This window comes from Chiloscyllium plagiosum, chromosome 18 (genome assembly GCF_004010195.1).
Source record: "Chiloscyllium plagiosum isolate BGI_BamShark_2017 chromosome 18, ASM401019v2, whole genome shotgun sequence".
In the NCBI taxonomy this organism is placed as follows: domain Eukaryota; kingdom Metazoa; phylum Chordata; class Chondrichthyes; order Orectolobiformes; family Hemiscylliidae; genus Chiloscyllium; species Chiloscyllium plagiosum.
Window position 1 is genome coordinate 40011278 of NC_057727.1, and position 17484 is coordinate 40028761.

The 17484-nt window shown below is 40.9% G+C and overlaps 1 protein-coding gene across 7 annotated transcripts in view; it reads right to left on the reverse strand.

Annotated features, from left to right (window-relative positions):
- The window catches only part of magi1b (membrane associated guanylate kinase, WW and PDZ domain containing 1b), a 453246-nt gene that overhangs the window by 109201 nt on the left and 326561 nt on the right, over window positions 1–17484 (reverse strand). For all 7 annotated transcript variants that reach the window (XM_043708283.1, XM_043708282.1, XM_043708285.1 and 4 more), the window contains one exon: window positions 11262–11381. In XM_043708283.1, the coding sequence (XP_043564218.1) occupies window positions 11262–11381 (120 nt within the window). The remainder of the gene's footprint in view (window positions 1–11261; window positions 11382–17484) is intronic.

Consider the following 17484-nt stretch of genomic DNA (forward strand, 5'->3'; position numbering starts at 1 on the left):
CACCCCCACCCTCCTCTAGCTTATCTCTCCATGCTTCAGGCTCTCTGCCTTTATTCCTGATGAAGGGCTTTTGCCCGAAACGTCGATTTTGCCTGTCCTCAGATGCTGGCGGAATTGCTGTGCTCTTCCAGCACCACTGATCCTTAATCTGGTTTCCAGCATCTGCAGTCATTGTTTTTACCTAGACAATACTCTGCCTTTATTCCTGATGAAGGGCTTTTGCCCGAAACGTCGATTTTGCCTGTCCTCAGATGCTGGCGGAATTGCTGTGCTCTTCCAGCACCACTGATCCTTAATCTGGTTTCCAGCATCTGCAGTCATTGTTTTTACCTAGACAATAATGCAGTCTACTTGAATTTCAAAAAGGTGTTCACTTTGGTAGCAAAAAGAGAAATGAATTTTTTTTTTTACAAAGTATGAAACTTTAAAATATTGATTTTCAGCAACATCTTGGTGCTCTCAGACAAGGAGCACAGAAAGACACCATGCAGGCACAGCAAGCACCAAGAGGGAAGTCTACTGAGTGCACACCTCAACCACAGTGTAAACTCAATGTTATAATTACGCAGCTCTGCCTTGAGGATTTTCCCTGCCCGATTAATGCTTTGCAGTTGGAAAGGTGAAAAAAATACAACCATTAATGAACTGCTTCCATCACACTGAAAAGACTTCTAAAACTTTAAAAAGGGGGGGAGAAAAAATAGAGAATTACAGATCAGCTAGCCGAACATCTGTAGTGAGCAAAATAATTGAGTCTTTTATAAAAGGTATGATATCAGAACATTTGGGATTGGACAACGGCAGCATAGGTTTATGAAAGGGAAATCATGCTTAGCAAATCTGTTGGAGGCTTCTGAGAATGTATTTGGTAGATTAAATAAGGGAAAACTTGTGCATGTGGTGCATTGGATCTTAAGAAGGTTTTTGATAAAGTCCATCATAAAAGGTTAGTGGGCAAAGTTATAACACATGGGATGGGGAATAATGTACTGGCATGGTTCCAGAACTGGTTGACAGACAGGAAGCAGAGAGTGGGTATAAGTGGTCTTTTGCCAAGTAGCAGGCAGTAACTAGTAGATACCATAAGGATCAGTGTTTGGGCCCCAGTTAATCGTAGATGAGGGGGGAAATAATAAATGCAATATTTCTGAGTTTGCTGACATGAAACTGGGTGGGATTGTGAGGAGGATGCAATCAGGCTTTAAGGTGATTTAGGCAGATTGAGTAGGTGAGCAAACACATGGAAGATGCAGTATAATATGACTAAAAATGAAGTTATACACTTTGGTGTGAAAATCCAAAGAGTACAAATTAAATGGTAAGTGCAGAAATCATTCGGAAAGCAAATGATTTTTTGGCCTTTGTAAGACCACAAGAAATAGGAACAGGCATTTGGCTAATCGAGCCTGCTCCACCATTCAATAGGTTGATTGGCAGGGGATTTGTATTCAGAAGTAGGGATGTCTTACTGCAGTAATGGAGGGCTTTGGTGAGACAACACCCAGAGTATTACATGCCTGAGAAAGGATATACTTGCCATAGAAGGAATGTAGTGGAGGTTCACCAGGCTGGGCGGCACGGTGGCACAGTGGTTAGCACTGCTGCCTCACAGCGCCAGAGACCCGGGTTCATTTCCCGCCTCAGGCGACTGACTGTGTGGAGTTTGCACATTCTCCCCGTGCCTGCGTGGGTTTCCTCCGGGTGCTCTGGTTTCCTCCCACAGCCCAAAAATGCGCAGGTTAGGTGAATTGGCCATGCTAAATTGCCCGTAGTGTTACGTGAAGGGGTAAATGTAGGGGAATAGGTCTGGGTGGGTTGCGTTTCGGCAGGTCAGTGTGGACTTGCTGGGCCGAAGGGCCTGTTTCCACACTGTAAGTAAGATTCCAAGGATGACAGGATTGTTCTGTAAGGAGAGATGGGTTCAACTGAACCTATATTCATTTAATTTTAGGTGGTTGAGAGGGGATCAGATTGAAATGTATAAAACACTAATTGCCTTTAACAGATTAGATGGAGGAGGGATGTTTTCGCAAGCTGGCGATTTTAGAATCAGGGGACAGATTCTCAGCATAGGGAGCAGACCATTTAAGACTGAGATGCAAACAAATTTCTTCACTCAAAGGATAATGAATCGGAGGAATTCTCTAACACTGAAAGCCATTGAGATCAAGTTACTGGAAGTACTGAAGAAACAGGTAGAAACATTTTTCGATTTTAAAGGCATGAAGTGGAATGGGCAGAAAGCAGGAATATCACATTAAGACCAGGAGATCAGCCATCATCAGATTGAATGTCAAAGTAGGCTTGAAGGCTCAAAGGGCTGAATGGCATACTCAGCCTCCTACTTTCTACGAATCTGTGAATTTGTGCCAATAGACATACATCCAACATCCTGTTTGGAAAATATTTTGACAACTGACAAATTCCGCCCGCTGAGACAACCTGCAACATTCTACAAAATGGTAACTTTGCATCATCTTCCCGTATTATCAGCACCTTTAACAAAAAAAACCTCCTGGATTTGGATCTGCATCAAACACTAATCAGTTCTAAGTTAGGCCATACCTCACTTACGTATGAAGTTACAGCAAAGTTTGTCCAGACTTTGATGTATCATTTGCAAATACACTAACAAACTGGGGTGGAAGGAAACATTACTTTCATCCACCTTCAGTAGTGCAGGCAATTAGGGAGGCAAACAGCATAGAGTCATAGAGATGTACAGCACAGAAACAGACCCTTCGGTCCAACCCGTCCATGCTGACCAGATATCCCAACCTAATCTCGTCCCACATGCCAGCACCCGGCCCATAGCCCTACAAACCCTTCCTATTCATATACCCATCCAAATGCCTCATTAATGTTGCAATTGTACCAGCCTCCACCACATCCTCTGGCAGCTCATTCCATACATGCAGCACCCTTTGTGTGAAAAAGTTGCCCCTTAGGTCTCTTTTATATCTTTCCCCTCTCACCCTAACCTATGCCATCTAGTTCTGGACTCCCCGACCCCAGGGAAAATACTTTGTCTATTTATCCTATCCATGCCCCTCATCATTTTGTAAACCTCTATAAGGTCACCCCTCAGCCTCCGACACGCCAGGAAAAACAGCCCCAGCCTGTTCAGCCTCTCCCTGTAGCTCAGATCTTCCAACCCTGGCAACATCCTCGTAAATCTTTTCTGAACATCTTTCCGATAGGAAGGAGACAAGAATTGCATGTAATATTCCAACAGTGGCCTATCCAATGTCCTGTACAGCCGCAACATGACCTCCCAACTCCTGTACTCAATACTCTGACCGATAAAGGAAAGCATACCAAACGCCTTCTTCACTATCCTATCTACCTGCGATTCCACTTTCAAGGAGCTATGAACCTGCACTCCAAGGTCTCTTTGTTCAGCAACACTCTCTAGGACCTTACCATTAAGTGTATAAGTCCTGCTAAGATTTGCTTTCCCAAAATGCAGCACCTCACATTTATCTGAATTAAACTCCATCTGCCACTTCTCAGCCCATTGGCCCATCTGGTCCAGATCCTGTTGTAATCTGAGGTAACCCTCTTCACTGTCCACTACACCTCCAATTTTGGTGTCATCTGCAACTTACTAACTGTACCTCTTATGCTCGCATCCAAATCATTTATGTAAATGACAAAAAGTAGAGGGCCCAGCACCGATCCTTGTGGCACTCCACTGGTCACAGGGCTCCAGTCTGAAAATCAAACCCTCCACCACCACCCTCTATCTTCTACCTTTGAGACAGTAGTGTATCCAAATGGATAGTTCTCCCTGTATTCAATGAGATCTAACCTTGCTAATCAGTCTCCCATGGGGAACCTTGTCGCATGCCTTACTTAAGTCCATATAGATCACATCTACTGCTCTGCCCTCATCAATCTTCTTTGTTACTTCTTCAAAAAACTCAATCAAGTTTGTAAGATGATTTCCCACGCACAAAGCCATGTTGACTATCCCATGTTGGTCTTTATTACAAGGGGATTGATTCCCAAGAATAAAATATCTTTCTGCAACTAGATAGGACTTTGGTAAGATCAGACGTGCAATACTGTGAGCACTTTTGATCTCACTATCTAAATCAGCATAGATTTACCTTGGAGGCAAACAGCAGTGCTCACTAGATTGCTCCTTGGGATGTGAGAGTTGTTCAATAATGAATTATTGAGTAAATTCAGCTGCACTGCTAGAAGTTCTATTATTATCCACTAGGGTCTGACAGGGATGCTTAAGACCATTTAGAATCTTGGGAACAAGCAATATTTATATAATTAAGCATTAATTGGGTGAGAACTGGGTGTACCTATACAATAGTGAGAAAGGGGATGTTGTGGTGCAGTAGTAGTGTTTTTGCCTCTGACCAAAACATTAGGGTTCATGTTTCAACTGCTCCAGAGGTGTGTAATAACATTCTTAAAAATGCAGAATGCTAGAGAAACTCAACAAGTCTGGCAGCATCAGTGGTGAGAGAAACAGAGTCTGGTATGACTTGTTCAAAACTCCAAGGTATTACAAAATAAGTTCTCTTTTATACATTTGACTAAGGCAGAACAGGTTCAAAAAAGCAGAAGGTATGGAGGCCCAGTCCAAAAGACAAAGGAGTTATTAACATTGGAGAAAGAAAGAAAATGCAAATCGGGTGCAAAGTTGTGAAAGGGAGAGAATTGGTCCTTTCTACTAAGTGCAAAGTAAACTACACAAACACAACATGACCATGGGGAAGTGAGTTGGGAGACAATGTAAGAAAAGTGGAGAACAGAAATAATATGGTTCTTGATGGAAGACAGGTTCTAACGTTATTGAATTCATTATTGAGACCTCTAGGCTATAAAGTACCTGAGTAGTACATAAGGTGTTGTGAAACATTCAACAAACCCAGGACAGGAATATTAACCTGAGTGCAAGATAGTTTACTGAAATGGCAAGCAACTTGTGGGTGGGTGGGTGGGTGGTCAGGATCAATCTGATGGACAGAACTGAGATGTCCTGCAAAGCAGTCACCCACAGTCTGCTGGCAGCACCAATGTAAAGGATAGTGCATTGTGAGCATCAAATACAGTGGACTAGATTGATAAAAGTACAAGTAAAATACTGCTTCACCTGCAAGTTGAGTTTCGGGCCAAGGGTGGTGAGAAAGAAAGTGTTACACTTTTTGTGAGTACTTGGCACGGTGCCATGGTTGTGGGTTCAGGGGTGGGTTGCAAAGTGGGTGGGAGGGTGGGGTGTAAGGGTCGAGAGAACAACCCCTGTTGAATGGTAACAGTGGAGACAAGGTGAAAGAAATGGCAGAGGATGGTCCTTTGAATGCACAGTCTAGTGGGTTGGAAAATGAAGTCATGGGACCCCTATTGATCTTCTGGGAAGGGAAGGAATGAGGGCAGACATGAAGGCGATAGGTTAGACATTGCTGAACGCTGTATCAACCACAACTGAGGGAGGGCATAGGGAAGATCCTCAATTGAGGAAAAAGGTGAACATGGCTGAGGCTCTCCTGTGGAAGATCGCACAATCAGAACAGATGTGATGGAGACAGAGAAACTGAGAGACTGGAATGGGATTCTTTGGGAAGCAGGATGCGAGCATGTGTAATGGAGGTAACTGGGACTGACTGGGTTTGTAATGGATATCAGTGGACAGCCTATCCTCAGAATTGGAAAGTGTAAAGTCAAGGAAGGGAAGTTGAGGGAAGAGTCAGAGATATTAAGGACTATATTCTGTCTGTTCTTCACTTTTCTTACATTCTCTCCCAACTCACTTCTCCACAGTCGTGTTGTGTTTGTGTTGTTTACTTTGCGTTTAGTAGAAAGGACCAATTCTCTCCCTTTCACAAGTGAGACCAAGTGAAAGTGACAGGATAGTAAATGGAGGCAAAATTGATGAACATTCTAATTCCATATGCGATCAAGAAGTAGCCCTAAAGACGTCATTGATGTATTGGAGGAAGCGTTATGGGTGTAGAATGAGTAAGACTGGAACAAGGAATGTTCCACAACCCACGAAGAGACAGGCATATCTGGCTCATTCAGATAACCATGACCACACTTTTGATTTACAGGAAATGAGATAAATTAAAGGAGAAGTTATTCAAACTGAAAATGAGTTCATCCTGATGAAGGAGGGTACTGATGGAGGGAGACTGCAGAGGATTCTTCTCAAGGAAGAAGCAAAAAACCTTTAAACCATCCTGTCTGGGATGGATGTGGTGGCACAGTGGCTCAGTGGTTAGCACTGCTGCCTTGCAGCGCCAGGGACCTACTTTCGATTCCAGCCTCGGGAGACTGTCTGTGTGGAGTTTGTACATTCGCCCCGTGGATTTCCTCCGAGTGCTCTGGTTTCCTCCAACAGTCCAAAGATGTGCAGGTTAGGTGAATTGGCCATGCTAAATTGCCCACAGTGTTCAGGCATGTGTAGGTTAGGTGCATTAGTTAGGGGTAGAAGTAGAGTAATAGGATAGGGGAGTGGGTCTGGGCGGATTAATCTTCGGAGGTTTGGTGAGGACTTGTCGGGCCCAATGGCCTGTTTGCACACTATAGGGATTCTATGATATGTACAGGGATTACGCATTGATGGGATAGCTGAGGTAGCTCGGGCTAGAAAACTACAAAGTATGGAAGTAATGTAAAGTGACAGAAGAATCACAAGTGTAAACAGGAAGAGACTGGACAGAGAGGAAAACAGAATTACAATAGGAAGAGATGGAGTAAGAACAGGCTGAAATTATGGGTTTTCTGCAGCAATCCTGTTTGTGGGTTTGGGAAGGAGAGAGAAACAGACTGTGTGCTGTTGGCGAACTATGAGGTGGGAAGCTGTGGAGGAGACATCCCTGCAGGAGATGTGGACCATGACATTACTGGCAATGAAAGTATGATGTTCAATAGTGGAGTCACGATCCAGACGGAAATAGGAGGAGGTGTTTCAGAGTTGGTGCGCAGCCTCCGCTAGGTAAAGATCAGTATGCCAGACAACAACGGCACCAGCCTTATTGTCAGGTTTGATAACAAGGTTGGGATTGGTCCTGAGGGCACAGAAAGATAGGTCAAAGTGGATGAGAGGGACAAAGAAATTCAGGCAGCCAGTGTAATGTTGGCAGTTCTCAATAAAGAGATCAAATGCCAGCAAAAGTCAAGACAGAGGGGTCCAGGTGGAGGGAGAGTACTGGAACTGGTTGAAAAAGGCTGTGCAGTGCACTGAAAGAACTCATATCCAAAGTAGGCACATGGGCGAAGATGATGGAAGAAAAATACAACATCATGTTGTAATCAAGATTCATTCAGATGGGGTTGTAAAGGGATAAAGCAAAGGTTTTTTTTGCTCAGCACAGATTGTACAGCAGAGGGAGAAAGGTCAGTGGGTATGGTGAATACAAGGCAAGAAATGGGATTAGACGAAGGGATGGAGTCAAAGGGAAGTGGAGGGCAAGGAAGATCCAGTGGGGTCTCACTGAAGAGGTTGGTTAGCAAATACCTAAATAAAAATGGAACCTCAACTCGTAAACCATATGCCTGAATTCTGTTAAACCATACTTCTGGTGTTTAACAGCTCAAAGGATAAGACTGTTTTCTTGAAACATACACAGTTATGAAGGGGCTTGACAAATAGATACTGACAGGTCATTTCTCCTAACAGGGGTATCTACAACATGGGCCATAGTCTCGGAAAGAAAGGGGTGCTAATATAGAATTGAAGTGAGGAATAATTTGCTTGTTCAGAGGCCTGCGATTATTTTGCAAATCTCGACCTTATGGATAAACGTTATAGATGCTCAACTGAGTATGTTATAGATTCAGAGAGATTCTTGGTCTCTCAGGAAATCAAAGGATACAGGGAGCAGGCAGGTCAGTCGACTTGAAGCAGAACATCAGCCATGATTGTACTGTACTGTATGGTGCAGCAAACATGAGGCACTGTATAGTTTACTCCTGCTCTCAGACTCTCAGCAGGTTTTGCTGTCAAAATAGCAGAAATACTGCTTTCCTAGTAATTAAAAAAAACTTTTGAACAATAGATTGCAAAATTGCATTAAGATATGTATTTAAAGATCACTGTGACCATCAGTTAATTTGCTTCACTGGCTTCATCTTACAACTCTTGGTGGGGCAGCGTTAGGCGGTGGGTGTCCAGCTTGATTAGAACTTCAGTTATTCATGTTGTTATAAGCCCAGTGTGAAGCTGCAAAGCCTGAATCAAATACAGGATCCAATGCACATTTGTGCTCAGATTTCCGAATTAGTTGGTTGCAATGGGGAATAGATGGAAAACTGACCATGGAGGTAATCCCTTGCTTAGTGCCCTGATGCCCATGTATACCTCTGAACAACATTAATTGCATCCCTGGTGATGTACAGAACAGTGAGAGTGGAATGAACTAGCTCATGAACATATCCAGCATGAAGTAAACATCTAATTAGCGAAGAGTTGCTGCACATTATTTACTGTGCTGGCACAGGATCAGAATCACCATGGACTATACACTAAGCATACAATATGATTTTCAATTTAAGACTTCAGTTTAAATGTACATCAATTATTTTTAAAAATTCTTTTGCACTTTGATTGGAAGCTGATTCCCCACATAGTTCCTGAACTGATGTAACTGTGCTCTGCTAAAGAGCTACCCTGTCACCTATTTTTGGTCTCATTGAAGTGTAAATACCTATTTTGAATGCAGCAATAGTATTAATTAAAAATCACAGAATTGTTACATCATAAGTAGAGACTATCCATTGAAGTTAGTGGTCTCTAAGCACTGGACCTATCCTTATAACCTTTCTCAAACACACTGTAAAGTTTGTAATTTTCCAGATGGATAGGGTAAATAGGCAAAGTCTTTTCCCTGGGGTCGGAGAGTCCAGAACTGGAGGGCATAGGTTTAGGGTGACAGGGGAAAGATATAAAAGAGACCTACGGGGCAACATTTTCACACTGAGGGTGGTATGTGCATGGAATGAGCTGCCAGAGGAAGTGATGGAGGCTGGTACAATTGCAACATAAGGGTTTAGAGGGATATGGGCCAGATGCTGGCAGGTGGGACTAGATTGGGTTGGGATATCTGGTTGGTATGAACGGGTTGGACCGAAGGGTCTGTTTCCATGCTGTACATCTCCAAGACTCTATGAGTCAAAGGAAGACTGAAAAGTTGTGGTCAGTGTCCCAGCATAGGAGGAGGCTCTTCAGCCTATCATGCCTGCATCGGTTTGGTAAATGAGCATTATTACCTCGTGACAACCTTTTACTTTTTCCTCATACCCTTGACATTATCCAAAATCCTCTTCAATTCCTCAACTGAATCTGCACTCACCACACTTCTAAACAGTGCATTCCATATCCTTATTACATTTTGAGTGGGGGAAAAAAAATCTGCATTTCACCTTTGCTTCTTTATCAGATCACTTTGACTCTATCCCCCCTCATTGTTCTTTTTATGAGTGGGAATAGTTTCTTCTTATCTTCAATACCCAGCCTGCTTATGACTTTGAAAACCTTTATTAGATCTCCTTTTAGCTTTCTTCTCTCCAAGGAAAACAGCACCAACTTCTTCAATTAATCCTTATAACAGAAGTTCCTCATCCCTGGAATCATTCTTGTAAACTGCTTCTACACTTTCTCCAATGTATTCACATACTTCCTGTAATGCGGCACACAGAATGTATACAATACTCCAGCTGAGGTCTGACAAGTGTCTTAGACAAATTCAATACCACCTCCTTGTTTCTGTACTCTATTCCAATGTGAATAAAGTCAAGGATACTGTGTGCTTTAGCTTTTGTTCTCTTCACTTTCCCTGCCATTTTCAATGATTTGTACACATATACATCCAGGTCTCTCTGCTCTCGCATCTTACTTAGAATTGTACCCCCTATTTTATAATGTCTTTCAATCTACTTCCTACCAACCTGCATCGCCACACGCGTCTGTGCATTGAAACTCATCTGCCACCTATCCACCCATTCCATCAACTTGTCTATGTCCTTCTGGAGTTTCATACTTGTCCTCCCCATGGTTTACAATTATTCAAAGTTTTAGGTTATGTGCAAACTTTGAAAGTGTCCCCTGCACACCGAGATACTGATTGTTACTGTATATCAGGAAAAGCAACGGATCTCAATACCGATCCCTACCACCTGAAAAATATCCATTAACCATTACTCTGTTTCCTATCACCAATTTTGAATCTACTTTGTGACTAAATTCTTTATACCACAACTTATAACTTTCTTTACAAGTCTGTTTTGTGGCACTGCATCAACTGCCTTCTGGAAATCCAAGTAGACCACATCAACACTGTTACTCTCATCGAGCCTTTCTGTTACCACTCCAAAAAAAATCAGGAAATTAGTTGAACATGATTTCCCCTTTAGAAATCCATGTTGTTTCTTCTTAATCAACTCACCTCTTTCCATGTAACTATTAATTAATTTCAAATAATTATCCTTAGAAGATTTCCCACCACTGAAGTTAGTAGTTGCTAAGTGCTGGACTTATCCTTACAACCTTTCTTGAACATGCTGTAATGTTTATAATTTTCCAGTCCTCTGGCATCTCCGTTGAGTCAAAGGAAGACTGAAAGGTTGTGGCTAGTGTCCTGCAATTTCCAATCTTACTGTCTCCAAAATCTTTTGATGCAGCTCATCCAGTCCAGTGCCATGTTAGTTTTAAGTACTAACAGTTTTCCAACAGTTCTGTCTATCAATTTTGAACTTTTTTAATGACTGAGCTCCCTCCTCTGTCACCATGGCCTGGATGGCATCTCTTTCTTTGGTAGAACCATTGTAAGCAAGGATGTTGCTCCCCTTATCTCCACGTGTGAACACCTTACATCTACTTACTGACAAAACAATATGGACCTCCCTTTAATACCAATGTCACTCAGGTTTGTTGTTAAACAGACTTCAAAACAACCACATGATTCTGAGAAGGGTCACCTGACCTGAAATGTCCCAGACCTGCTGAGGTTTTCTAGCAACTTCTGTTTTATTTCTGATTTATAGTATCCACAGTTCTTTCAGTTTTCAAATGATTCTTGTTGTCTTACCCCACATTAAAGATACAGGCCCCAAACATACTCGTATTTACCTCATAATTGCAACAAATGCAAGCAGATGTTTATGAGAAGTTGAAGACAAGAGATTGGAGTCACCAGTGACATAAAACAATATGAGAAGTGGTCCCATCAGAGTAAAAGCACATAGTAGATACAGTTGACCCTTGTGTGAACAACACAATTATTTCAGTGTAAAACATTTACCTTCATATGTCCCAACTTCTAGAAGAGTGCCACTCTCCTCAAGGTCAAAGAACTCCTTCACTGTGAGAAAGTTGTAATCAACACCAGGAACTTCTCCCTCTCGAGGTGGTCGAGTTGTACCTGATGAGAAAAAAATAGAAAATGCTGATTTTTAAAAAAGAATTTTTAGTACTTTTCAATAGGTGAATTTTCAGGCAGGCTTTTTTTTTACATTTATTGGATTTATGTATGCCTTTCATTTATCTAACACCTGATAGCAGAATTGCAAGCCAATATTTTTTATTTATTTGAGGAAGTGACATCTTAAATGAACTGGACATTTATTTAATGATTTTCCATTCCTGACCCTTCTTTATGTTTTCTCTTCTTTTGCTCAATTAAATTGTGCCAGCTCCTTCTTAATCCTTCACTTTTTAGCCCTCTTATCAGTACAGCATCCTTCTCTTTGATTTTTTTTATATTAAAAATATTCTTTGAGTTGGCAATTTGCCCAATGTTCTCCCATTCTTCTATTATCTGTTATACTTTAATCCCCAAAACTAAATCAAACAATGCTTCCTTCATGAATAAACTAGAAATGCACTGATCCAGGAATCAATCTTGGTTATTAAATAAGTTCTCCACTTTGACTACAAAAATTACTTTTAACCCAGTTCATTTGAGGTTGTTAATAATCACCCAATATTAATGGGCAATTTTAGATGTTACTCTGACCTGCCCTGCCAATCACATTCTATCTTAAATCCATTGCTTAGTCACCTGTAACAATGCAGGAAAACCTTTACAACATTCAGGCTTGCGCTGATTAAAGGCAAGTAACATTCAGACCACACAAGTGTCAGGCAATGACCATCTCCGTAAAGAGATAATCTAACCATCTTCCCTTGACTTTCAACAGCATTTTAAATGCTGAATCCCCACTATCAACATCCTGGGAGGTGACTATTGATCAGAAACTGATCATGACTTGCTACAAGAGCACATCAGATCTTTTGAGTCTAAGAAGTAACTCACTTCCTGATCCTCCACCATTAGCAAAGCAGTCAGAAATGTGATGGAATACTCTACATCTGCCTGTACGAGTGCTGTTCCAAGTTCAACATCATCGAGAAGAAATCAAGCTGCTTGACAGGCTTCCCATCCAATACTATTAAAATTCACTCACTCTACCACAGATGCACAGTGACAGATGTATGTACCATCTACAGAATATATTACAGCAATTTGCCAAACCTTCTTTGGGAGCTCTTTTCAAACTCACAACTTCCATCATCTCTAAACCACACATTATCTTGAGTTGGAACATGTCACCACTTCTTCATGATCACTTGCTGAAATGTCTGGAACTTCCTACCTAACATTGTTGTAAGTATAGCTCCATAGGATGGGCAGCAGCACCTGAAGGAGGCAGCTCCCTGCCACTCTCTCAAGGGCAATTAGGGATGGGCAACAAAGGATTACTTTATCAAGAATGGTCACAACCTATGAAGGAATAAATATGAAGATTATTTCCATTTCTGTTCCTTAACTTTACAGGAATAGATTACATCTTCACACAAACCAAAAACATACTTTTGTAGTGGCTCATCGGACATCCAATCTTTTAATCTTGTAATAGTAAAGTAACTAATATTCTGAAATGGTGCACTAAACATGTCTATGTGATGTCTACAAAAAAAATGTGCAGATTTTGCAATGAGGAGAAGAGAAGAGAATCAGGTTGCTTATTTCCACAGAAAGCCTGTTCAGTTGTAAAACTACCTTCAATAGAAAGCATCTGCCATGATAAGCACTGTGCTGAATTCCTGGTCTTTCATTTAAGATAGACATGTTACAATTTATGGAATGCTTGGTCTTAGCTGATTACACAATACGAAGATGAGGTTAATATAAAACAAAAAAAAACTGAAAATTAAATCTGACATTGACTTCTTAAAATCTAACCATAAACATTTTGAAAAAAGATACTTGAAAAACTGTGTAAAAACCCAAAAAATTCTATTTCCAAAAATTATCAGTGCTTAAAAAATCTTGTGTACACAACTTCCCTCCCCATAACCCCGCAAAAACACACTACAAATATCTGTAAACTAATATCAATGCTTGAAATAAATCATTAGATTGCAGCATTCTTGAACATGGTGAGGTCCCAGAGGACTTGAGAATTGCTCGTATTTTTTAAAGGTAAAATAAAAGTTCTGTGGGGACAGCCAGTAGAAGAGGAAAGAAAGTGCTGGTAACAATTAAAAGTTAGCTCTGCAGGATTATCCAATCTGTTGACTGATTTGCAGAGGTTTATTCAAAGAGAAGGGTAACATCTTTGGAATTTAAAGTTTCCCTTACAAAGTTCAAAGTTATGGTTAGCAATACAGTCCTCAAAATTTGTATCAGCATCATATCACACATTGCAAGAAATAATCCTACAACAGTGGAGTCCTGGTTTGTTGTAAAGATATGATTTATATTGTCAACAGCAAACAGAACAACAGAAAAACAACTTGGCACGTGCACTTCTTTTAAAGTTGCACCTTAATGAATGGAGGTGGGTCCATGACGTTGAGTGCAAATTCACTTTGCTCATGCATGGAGACAGGCTGAGTCACTGTCCAACGGGGGTTCTCAATGTTCATGATGCCACTGCAGCTACAGAAACCGGTCTCTTCCAGTCTTGTGCAGATTCATAGAAGGCAGCATTGCCACCTTACTTACTGTGTGGCTGTGAAAGCAGGACCACTGGCAGAGTGTAAGTATACCTGTAAGTATGTTATGACATGGCCTGTCTGTGACATGACTGGTAATTGACAGCAGGATTTCTAAAGAAAGGTTGAGTTAAATTTGCAGTGGAACTGAATTTGTGAATTTCGCACTCCACTACAGCTGATTCTTAGCCACTTTCACCATTCTTGCTGGACTTTCTGATGCCTCATTCATAAGAAAGCAAAACTGTCTGCATCCACATGGTGATATCAGTCGTCAGTTCTAGCTCTAATGCTTTTGGAATTGGAAGGCTTTTAAATGAAAGGTAAACCCACCTGATATCAATTGTCCAGTTTTGTTTTTAGAGCTGGACTGTACAGGGACTGTTTCATACCAAAGGTACCTTCTGCAATTATAATTTTCAGTGCTTTCTGCTGTACCAAATCAATTTTTATAAATAAAAGGCAGCAATACTAAAATCCAACGGGCCACAAAGGGGCTTTTCATTAAATCAGAAAGTTAAAATTCTGTGCTTATACTGTGTTCGAGACACTGATGAACTTTGTAGATTTCTTACATATTAGTCTATGTAACATATATCACAGAAGGGTACTAGCTGGTCAAATATATTTAAGTTTATTCACAACAGTATTTACAAGACAACGCTATCACAGCCAGAAATTAGATTCTGTATTTACTGGTGTTGCAAACATATAAATAACTAACTGAAGATACAACATAGAGGTCACTGCACAGTGAGTGACTGCAGGTGACATGGGCACTTTATAGTGGAATGTTAGTCTTTATATCATGTAACTGTCTTGAAGGTCGATCTATGCTGTAACACAATATCCTCTTTTCCCTTAAAGAATGGGAACCCTTTTCCGATAACATGGGCACAGATACATGTAGATTTATTGAGTCTATACACTCATCTCGATGGATGTATAACAAGAACAGATCTAGGCCTTAAACAGCCATCCGGATTTGGTATGTAGCTTCACTTCACGATGTGGTATGATTTGCAGTAAATATGTGGTTGTCGTCTCGTAAGGAATTTTAACTATCCGGGTCGCCATCATCTGTGATGAGTGGCTGATGATAGGATATATAAAAATAAACACAGACTGCGGAGGCTGGAAATTAGAAACAAAAACAGAAATTGCTGGAAAAACTCAGCAGGTCTGGCACAAGTTTGGTTATGTTGTCTACTTTTTCATAGGATTTAACCATTGCTCAGTACAACATACTGTGACCCAGGATATACATGACATAATATTTTTCCATGAGCCAATATATGTTCTGAGGCTGAGGGGTGACCTTACAGAGGTTTATAATATCATGAGGGGTATGGATAGGGTAAATAGACAAAGTCTTTTTCCCTGGGGTAGGGGAGTCCAGAACTAGAGGGCATAGGTTTAAGGTGAAAAGGAATGGGGAAAAATTTGAAAGGGACCTAAGGGGCAACTTTTTCACACAAATAGTGGTGCATGTATGAAATGAGCTGCCAGAAAAAGAGGTGTAGGCTGGTACGATTACAATATTTAAAAGACATCTGGATGGGCATATGAATAGGAAGGATATAGTGGGATATGGACAATGGGACTAGATTAATTTAGGATGTCTGGTTGGCATGGACAAGGTGAACCGAAGGGTCTGTTTCCAGGCTGTACATCTCTATGACTCTATGTTCATTTGAAAATTGAATTCATACACTTGCCCTTGTTCAGCTTGGAGTAACTGCCTGCAAGCTTGTTGATGATGCTTTCGTGCCATTTTCTCCTTCTTCCTAACAGTGCTCCCTGCAATGTGGTTAGGTCAGGACAGTGTGGTAGGGAAGAACTGTGTGGATCAGTCTCGCAAATATGAGAATCATTGTGGAGGGTAAATGCCGCGAGGAATATTATGAATATACTGAATACATCTATTCAAAAGTCTTGGCAAGTCATTTTACATTTAATAACAATGGATTTTTCAGGACGATCAGTACATTCTGCAAATCTGTTCAACAGAAAGCTGCAAGGTGGGAAGGTAACATGCTGACCTTCCATTTCCTTCACATTTCTTTGAAGAGTGCACAAACCTATTGTGGACCATTGTTAGAAACAAATTGGTAAGATACGCTGAACATACGGAATATGGTACTCAACAACCATTGCATTAGTAGAATCCTTAATTTGTCTCACAAAAGGGCATTTGGTTAAATTAATCAGTCACTAAAATCTAATTCTGTACCATATCTCAGAAGGCATCTTGTGCGGAAACAGAGGTTGTCTCAATTGTTGAGATTAATGGAATTGATGTTTCAAACAACTTGCTCAGTTGATCAATGCTCCTATTAACGCCGGGTCAATCTTTCTTTACTGCACCTAGGTCATTATGTGTTCTGTATATGGATTGGTATTCTTGATGTAGAGTTTATGGAATTATGAATTGTTTGTCTTTGAAGATTATGTTCTTGGAGAGTCGTAGTTCATCTCCTGAATGACCAGAAAAAAATGTACTAGCTTGAGGAGCCTGCTGGATGTGTTCAGGCTGATGATCTTCTTGAGCTGTTGTAACTCATCATCATTCGACACAGCCTGCTGAATCTGCTCTTCTGAGCTCTGACAAAAATGTACAAGACTGATGCCGCTGTCTTACAAGTGAGGTATATGTCAACTTGTAGATTATAGTAATATGTAGATCCATGCATGCCGGCAGACTGAAAATAGCTGCTTCTTGTGTTGACAGTATAAAACTTTCAGGTGTCAATTCTGAGGATCATATTGGCACTTAAGAAAGATAATGCCAATGCATGGGATTTCAGATCATTGGAAGCAGTTAACCTCTCCTGTGTATACTGCATCACACTGGTGCTGTGTCATTTTCATTAGTGTGTCTCACATAACATACTTTAAGCACGAGTGTCAACTTTGGCATGTTGTGCATAGCGTCCATTCCTTTTGTAGTATATCACTTGGTTGGAATAAAGGCTTCAGTTTTTCTGATGGCATCCATGTGGTGTGTTAAGTTTGCTACATCTAACTGGGGTCTGTAAGCTGAAATATTGTGGCTACCTCTTGGGACATGGTTGACATGACTGAGCGCCATGGCTGGAACTTTGCAAGCTTCTTTGGCACTGTTAAAAATCACACAACACCAGGTTATAGTCCAACAGGCTTATTTGGAAGCACTAGCTTTCAGAGCGCTGCTCCTTCATCAGGTGGTTGTGGAGAATAAGATTGTAAAACACAGAATTTATAGCAAAGTTTACAGTGTGATGTAACTGAAATTATACCTTGAAAATTATACATTGTTTAAGTCCCTCATTTTTTAGAAAGATCATGTTGGTTTCAGTTCTTTCGTATGTAAATCGCAAAACTTTTTTTAAAAGTTACACTCTCAAATGCACTTTAACACTGGTGTCATGTCGGCCCAGATAAGGTATTGAAGGTCACAGCAATTCAGGCAGCATCCGACGAGCAGCAAAATCGACGTTTCGGGCAAAAGCCCTTCATCAGGAATAAAGGCAGAGAGCCTGAAG